This window comes from Xenopus laevis, chromosome 6L (genome assembly GCF_017654675.1).
Source record: "Xenopus laevis strain J_2021 chromosome 6L, Xenopus_laevis_v10.1, whole genome shotgun sequence".
In the NCBI taxonomy this organism is placed as follows: Eukaryota; Metazoa; Chordata; class Amphibia; order Anura; family Pipidae; genus Xenopus; species Xenopus laevis.
This window is the reverse complement of record NC_054381.1, coordinates 26396259-26403818: the sequence shown is the minus strand read 5'-3', so window position 1 is coordinate 26403818 and position 7560 is coordinate 26396259. Positions and strand designations below refer to the sequence as shown.

The 7560-nt window shown below is 40.4% G+C and overlaps 1 protein-coding gene across 1 annotated transcript in view; it reads right to left on the bottom strand.

Moving 5' to 3' along the window:
* The window catches only part of dnajc1.L (DnaJ heat shock protein family (Hsp40) member C1 L homeolog), a 99000-nt gene extending 92532 nt beyond the window's left edge, over window positions 1–6468 (bottom strand). Inside the window, exon 1 of the mRNA XM_018267280.2 lies at window positions 5585–6468. Within this exon, the coding sequence (XP_018122769.1) occupies window positions 5585–5740 (156 nt within the window). The 5' untranslated portion in view covers window positions 5741–6468. The remainder of the gene's footprint in view (window positions 1–5584) is intronic.
* Window positions 6469–7560: the final 1092 nt, after the last annotated feature.

The window sequence follows — 7560 nt, the reverse complement described above, 5'->3', positions numbered from 1 at the left end:
ATTCTGAACTGTTACAATTTTGCAACATTTCTCTCTGGAGTATTAGAAATATTGTATCAATTCTAACAGTTGCCTTTAATGAACTTCAATATTACACATATAAAATAGAAAGTAATTGGAAAAGTCTTTATTTCTGGTGAACTACTGTATCTGAAACCAACTGAACTGAAAAAAAGTGTTGGATGCAAAGAAAGCATGTGTCTTATCTCCAATAGTTAGTGCAACCCGTGCCACATATTCTGTGGCTGGCAGTACTAAAAGGGTTAAAAGGCAACTACAGCCCCACTAACTATGCCAGTGACCCCAGGGCAACATGTTGCTCACCAACCCATTTGATGCTGTTCCCAGTGGCCTCAAAGCAGGTGATTATTTTTGAATTCCAGGCTTGGAGGCAAGTTTTGGTTGCATTAGAAACAGATGTACTGTGCTGCCAGAGTCTCTTGTAGGCTGCCAGAGATTATTTGGCACCCCCAAGAGCTTTTATACTGCCCTTAAATAAGATGTCAAGCTTCAGAAAGAGCCAGACAAGTACAGTTAAAATAACCACTGTGTGGCCCAAAGATATCCAGATACCAGTACACCCATTGCCCAACACACAGCATGGCATAACATGGCACCATCATAGCATGTCACCTTTTCAGCAAGTCGGTTTGTGGAACCATCCAGGAGGAACAACAGTTCAAAAGTCAGGGTGGAGGTTTCATTCTCCTTTAAAGTGACACTTCCAGGTATCCCAGCATGGCTTACTTCTGTGCAAAGGGTACCACTGGCAACTTTTTTAAGAAATTGTTCAGTGTAAAATTAAAAACTGGGTAAATAGATAGATTGTGCAAAATAAAAATTGTTTCTAATATAGTTAGCCAAAAATGTAATGTATAAAGGCTGGAGAGACTGGATATCTAACATATTAGCCAGAACACTACTTCCTGCTTTTCAGCTCACTAAACAGTTATGTCCCATGTGGGCACCCATCAAGTCGCTGACTAGCTCAGCATTAGAGAGCTGAAAAGCAGGAAGTAGTGTTCTGTTATGTTACACACCCAGTCACTCTAGCCTTTATATATAACATATTTGGCTAACTAACTATATTAGAAACAGTCTTACCCAGTTTTTATTTTTACACTGTTCCTTTAAAAGAATTCAGTAGTGAATGAACGGGTGCAGGGGATATCTGAATGATTGGAGCAAGATGGCAGCAGCCCAGGGTAAAAGGTTAGCAATAATAGTCACTGGCAGTTAGCCTATCAATATCCAACCCAAAAATAGAGTCTATGGGCTTCCCGTAATGTGGAACTTTCTGAATAACAGGTTCCCAGATAACAGATCCTATATTCAAACCAACATAAAAATCTCTCCAAATAAACGGATCCTGTATTCAAACATACATCAACCTCCTCAAATAAATGTTGCTTCCTTTGGCCAAAGTTCACATCACATATCCAAGAAGACACAGTGGAAACAGAAAACAAATATAAGCTGAAAGGAGAAGACGCATGTGATAGTTGTGCCCAGTCAGAAACGTGTCAACGTATCAAATGGAATATCTTAAATAATTTCCAAGCAATAGGGCTGAACACCCGGGGAGGCATTGAGATGTCCCTATGTGACAGCAGAGGGAACCCTCCTCTCCCTCCTGAGCTAAACATGCAGGCGCTCTCCTACCATCTCATTATTTCATATCACATGCTATTAGTCACCACCTTCCTAATGACAAAAAGTCAAGCTGTTGTCACAGTGTATAAAATCCCAAATTGTGGTGCTGATTAAAAAGTGTATTGCTCATATTACAAGCGATCCATTTCTGTAGTCATGGGCAGGCACTTCGACAAATGAGCTGCTCTGCTCTATTAATGCTTATGATAACTGGATGCATTTGATCCCACTATGCACGCCAATTAGACCTCAGTGCTCATTTACTAAAGGAGTGCATAGGGCACAATATCAGCTCAATTACCCGTGGTGTTATTATCAGCTACAATCTGGGTGCAAAATATAGCAGCACTTGTACACTGTGTGAGAGTATGGGAAACAGTGGGCAGACACAGAGTTGCAATTACATTACATTTTGTTTTATATCCCATCTATATTGTAAGCTCCATTTACATATATTTATTATTGTAGGGACCCCTGTTTGTTCTGTTAAAGGGGCAGTTCACCTTTAAATTAACTTTTAGCATGATGTAGAGAGTGATATTCTGAGACAATTTGCAATTGGTTTTTATTTTCTATCATCTGTGGTTTATAAGTTATTTAGCTTTTTATTCTGCAGTTTGCATTTTCAGCAATCTGGATGCTAAGGTCAAAATGACCCTAGCAACCACACACTAAATGGAATAAGAGACTGGGACATGAACAGGAGAGGGCCTGAATACAAAAGATGAGTGATAAAAACTAGCAATAACAATACATTTGTAGCCTTAAAGAGCATTTATTGTTAAAATGGGGTCAGTGACCCCCATTTGAAAACTGGAAAGAGTCAGAAGAAAAAGGCAGATAATTCAAAAACAATAAAAAAAAATGCAGTATAATGTAAACCAATTGAAAAGTTGCTAAGAATAAGTCATTCTATAACATACTAAAAGTAACCATGAAGGTGAACTTTCACCTTAAAGTAAACTTTTAATATGTTAGAATGGCCAATTCTAAGAAACTTTTCAATTGGTTTACATTATACAGAATATTTTTTATAGTTTTTTTTTTAATTATTTGCTTTCCTTTTCTGACTCTTTCCAGCTTTTAAATGGGGGTCACTGACCCCATCTAAAAAAAACAAATGCTCTGTAAGGCTACACATTTATTATTAATGCTACTTTATATTACTCATCTTTCTATTCCGGCCCTGTCCTATTCATATTTCAGCATCTAATTCAAATCATTTCATTCTTGCTAGGGTAATTTGGATCCTAGCAACCAGACTGCTGAAGCGGCAAACTGGAGAGCTGCCAAATAAAAATCTAAACTCAAAAACCATAAATAATTAAAAAATTACATCCAATTGCAAATTGTTTTAGAATATCACCCTCTACACCAGTGATCCCCAACCAGTAGCTTGTGAGCAACATATTGCTCCCAGTGGTTTCAAAGCAGATGCTTATTTTTGAATTCCAGGCTTGGAGGCAAGTTTTGGTTGTATAAAAACCAGGTTCACTGCCAAACAGAGCCTCAATGTAGGTTGACAATCCACATAGGGGCTACCAATAGCCAATCACAGCACTTAGTTGGCACCCCAAGAACATTTTTCATGCTTGTGTTGCTCCCCAACTCCTTTTTACTTCTGAATGTTGCTCATGGGTTCAAAGGTTGGGGATCCCTGATTTACACTATACTAAAAGTTGAACAACCCCTTTAATGTATTGTTGTGCTGTACCGTGCTGGGTACATAAGTAGTACTATATAAATACAGATATACATACATTTCATTGGTGCAACACACAAAGTGAACAGTGCATTTACTGCAAGTGAAGTATTATGTATAGGCATACCTTGAGCATCTCATGCACCAAAGTAGCAGCAACGAGGTGCTAGTACAATATAGATGGGTGCAAGCATTTTTTATTTGCCATTTTGATAGGTGCAGTTCTGTGCCCATTTTTGTATCTAGCATAATAGTAATGTATAACAAAGTTATTATTTAGTCAGTCATGAAGAGTTCTGTAAAACAAGCAGTAAGTGTGTGTGCAACTTTCACACAACAAGTTTTAAACCAGTCCCTTTGTTTTGCAAATGTCACTTCTAAATCGGATCAGAGCACTGCCAAAACAAACCAGCTTTCAGATGGACACATGTATAAATTAATTCAAATCTTTCTTACAGAGGCCTTGTTTCTGATTTCTCTCATATCATAGTCCTACTGTACTAATGGTCTTGCTCAGCAGCACTATGACAAAACCAAGTCTTCAAACATGATAGTACATAGCCTGTCCTCCTACTGGAACAGTGCTTAAAGAGAAGTTTCACCTTTAAGTATGTTATAAAATGGCCAATTCTAAGCAACTTTTCAATTAGTCTTCATTATTTATTTTTAGAGGTTTTTAACAATCCATAATCTGCCTTCTTCTGGCTCTCTCCTGCTTTCAAATGAGGTCACTGACCTAATCTAAAAAAACAAATACTCTGTATTGTTATTGCTACTATATATTACTCATCTTTCTATTCAGGCCCTCTCCAATTCATATTCCATACTCTTATTTAAATCAATGCATGGTCTCTAGGGTAATTTGGACCATAGCAACCAGACTGTTGAAAGTGCAAGTGGGAGAGCTGCTGAATAAATAAATAACTCAAAACATCAAATATTGAAAAAAAATGAACTGCAAATTGTCTCAGAATAACACTCTCTGCATCTTACTAAAAGTTAACTCAAAGGTGAACATCCCCTTTATAACGCAAGTAAAGCTAATAAAATAAAATTTCATATATATATATATATATATATATATATATATATATATATATATATATATATATATATATATATATATATATATATATATATATATATATATATATATATATATATATATATATAAACAATCTATAGTGGTGCACTCTCAATATAGGCAGCCGCCTGGGTGCTGGTTATAACATAGCATAACAATCCAAAAATACAAACCGCACTCCAAGGTCTTGAAATGATGAAAAAAGTGAAAAGTTTATTTCAACGTTTCGGCCCACCTACTCGGGCCGTCTTCAGGAAGTGGATTATATATATATATATATATATATATATATCTATATATATCTATATATATATATATATATATATATATCAGTGTCTAATGCTCTTATTGTGCCATTACAGGGGCTCCTATACACTGGCAGCACTACATGTGTCACCATCAGATGAATAAAGCTGGTCACAGATGCAAAGATCCGATCGTATGAATTATCGTACGACCGGACTTCCCCATCTCCGGACCTGCCACTAACCATTCAGATCAAATAAAGTACAAAAGAACAGATCAGCCGATGTTCTGCCCCTGACAGCAATCGTATGAAAGTTATGTCCAACAAAGCTGCTGACAGTCTCCCACTGAAAATCGTACGATCGGCAATACACGCAGAGATATTATCGGCAGCCGACAGAAATCTTTTAACCCGTCGGATCGACCAAACGACCGATCTCCGCCAGACGAAAAATGTCGGGACTCTCCACACACGGTCCGAAAATCGTAAGAATCCTCGATTCGTACGATGAGATCTTTGCGTCTTTGGCCAGCTTAAGGCCAATGAGAGTGTTCTTTATAAGCATTCTGTCACTAGGGGGAGCTAAACTACACCAACCCCAGTGGCCCTCCTGCTATCCCTCCTTCTAGTATTATTATTCATTATTAGCAGTTACAAAACACAAACATATTTCCATTTACATAGCAGTACAAAATAAGTGCTGGCATATCCATAACTCAGCTCATACCAGGCCCACTATCTTAACAGCAACATTCTGGAACTCCAGCTGCTGTAGACTGACAATTTAAAGCACCCACAAGGGGATGCTGGGAATTGTAGTTTTGCAACAGCTGAAAGACAAGGTTGCCCAACCCTGTATCTCCCCAGAGGCTGTGTCCGGTTACAGTGGCTGATTTACCTGCTCCACCCCCAGGAACTCGTAGAAGTTTTGCTGGATCTCCTCCACCAAATCGAAGAGCTCCAGGTCACCGCTGTCCCAGGCCCCGACGGTGTGGAGTTGCGAGCAGCACAGTAAGAGAACGGGCAGGAGGAGCCGGGCCCCGCACCCCCACATCCTGGGAAAGGGCAGGAAGAAGGAAGCTCAGCCGGAGCCTCTTCCAGCAGCAGTAGCAGTAACAGACGTGGCTGCCAGGCCCACCAGCTCTGCTCAGCACTTGGCCTGCCGGGGCGCAGCGTGGGAGACCGGAGAGGCAACGTCACGTTTCCAAGGCAACGCCTGAGAGTCCGCAAGGCCTGCAAGTCCAGGGTCTTCCGCTGCCAGCGTGTATAATATGTGTGTGAGAGATACAGTACCGGCGCCCTGTGGGTGACTCACTGCGCTACTGAGCGCTCTCCATCTGTTACTGCAGTATTTACTCACAGTCCCTCAGTCTTCTCGCTAGGCCTTCTGGGAATTGTAGTCACCCTGCTATCCTTTAATGTACCCACGGATTCTGCTTAAAGCGCCGTCATTTATTTATTTTAAAGGTCTGTGCCGACTGCATATAATCCAGATGTATTACTTGTTACCCATGGGCGGGTATGGGTCTCATTTACTAAGCCACAGTGCTTTATTACATCATTGCTGACTCATTTACAAAGCCTGTAGCTTCCTGTCAATTAAATTGCTTTCTCAGTGTACTGCCCCATATCCCTCTAACTGTAGGGCTTAGTAACTGGCTAGTGGGCCTTCCTATCCTTCCCTATTGGAGCTGCCTCGTGGAGGCCTGCAAGGCGCACATGACCCTTTAAAGCAGTGCTTCACCTTCACCTTTAACTTAACTTTTAATATGCTCAAGGGCGCCACACCCCCCACCCCTCCCCATGGCACTCACCTTTCCAGCGATAGTTGCCACCCGGCCGGTATTTTACCAGCCTAGCTGGTAAAACACCTGCCGGGGCCAGTACTTCAAATTTAACGGCAATGTAGCTGCCGGTAATTTGTAATAACCTTAAGAAAGGCCTTGCCCTCAGGTGGCATATTTTTTTACAAAGGTGGCAACCCTAGCGACGGAGGGGGTGGGGGGGGTGGTCCACGTCGCTAGTGCAGAGAGCACTCTCTGCACTAGAAGAGCAGAATTTCCTGGTTGAAAAACAGAAATTTGGCTCTTAGTTACCAGGAGCGGCATTTTGGCCGCCCCTGGCAACCAGTGGTACGCTGCCGCCTGAGGCGAGTGCCTCAACTCGCCTCACTGGTGGAGCGCTCCTGAATATGCTATAGAATGGCCAGTTCTAAGCAACTTTTCAATTGTTTTTTATTTATTTTTTAAATTTTTTTTTTATTTATTGCCTTCTCCTAACTCTTTCCAGGTTTTAAGTGGGGGTCATCTACCCCCATCTAAAAAACAAATGCTCTGTAAAGCTACACATTTATTGCTATTGCTACTTTGTTTACTCATCTTTATATTCAGGCCCTTTCCTATTCATGTTCCGGTTTCTTATTCAAATCAATGCATGGTTGCTAGGGTAATTTGGACCCTAGCAACCGCACTGCTGGCATTGCAACCAGAGAGCTGCTAAATAACTCAAAAAACATAGATAATAAAAAATGAAACCAACTGCAAATTGTCTCACTCTGTACATCATACTAAAAGTTACCTTTTAGCCCACTCAAAGTTCCATAGACATTTTGGTGAGAGATTACCATTGTAATAAACATTTGGCCCTCCAACATTCTGAATGGCAAATAATCAGTACCTGATTCAGTACATGCCATTGGATGAACAGTGGGGCAACTAAAACTTACTGGGTGGGTCACAAAGCAAAATATGTTGTTTTTTTTAAACATATAGTGAAACTGCTTTTCAATTAGTTCCCCATGGGGCCACTATACTTTCTGCCCCCACCTTAACGTTTCTACTATCTGCATGCTTCTCATCCTATTTATAAGGTTAG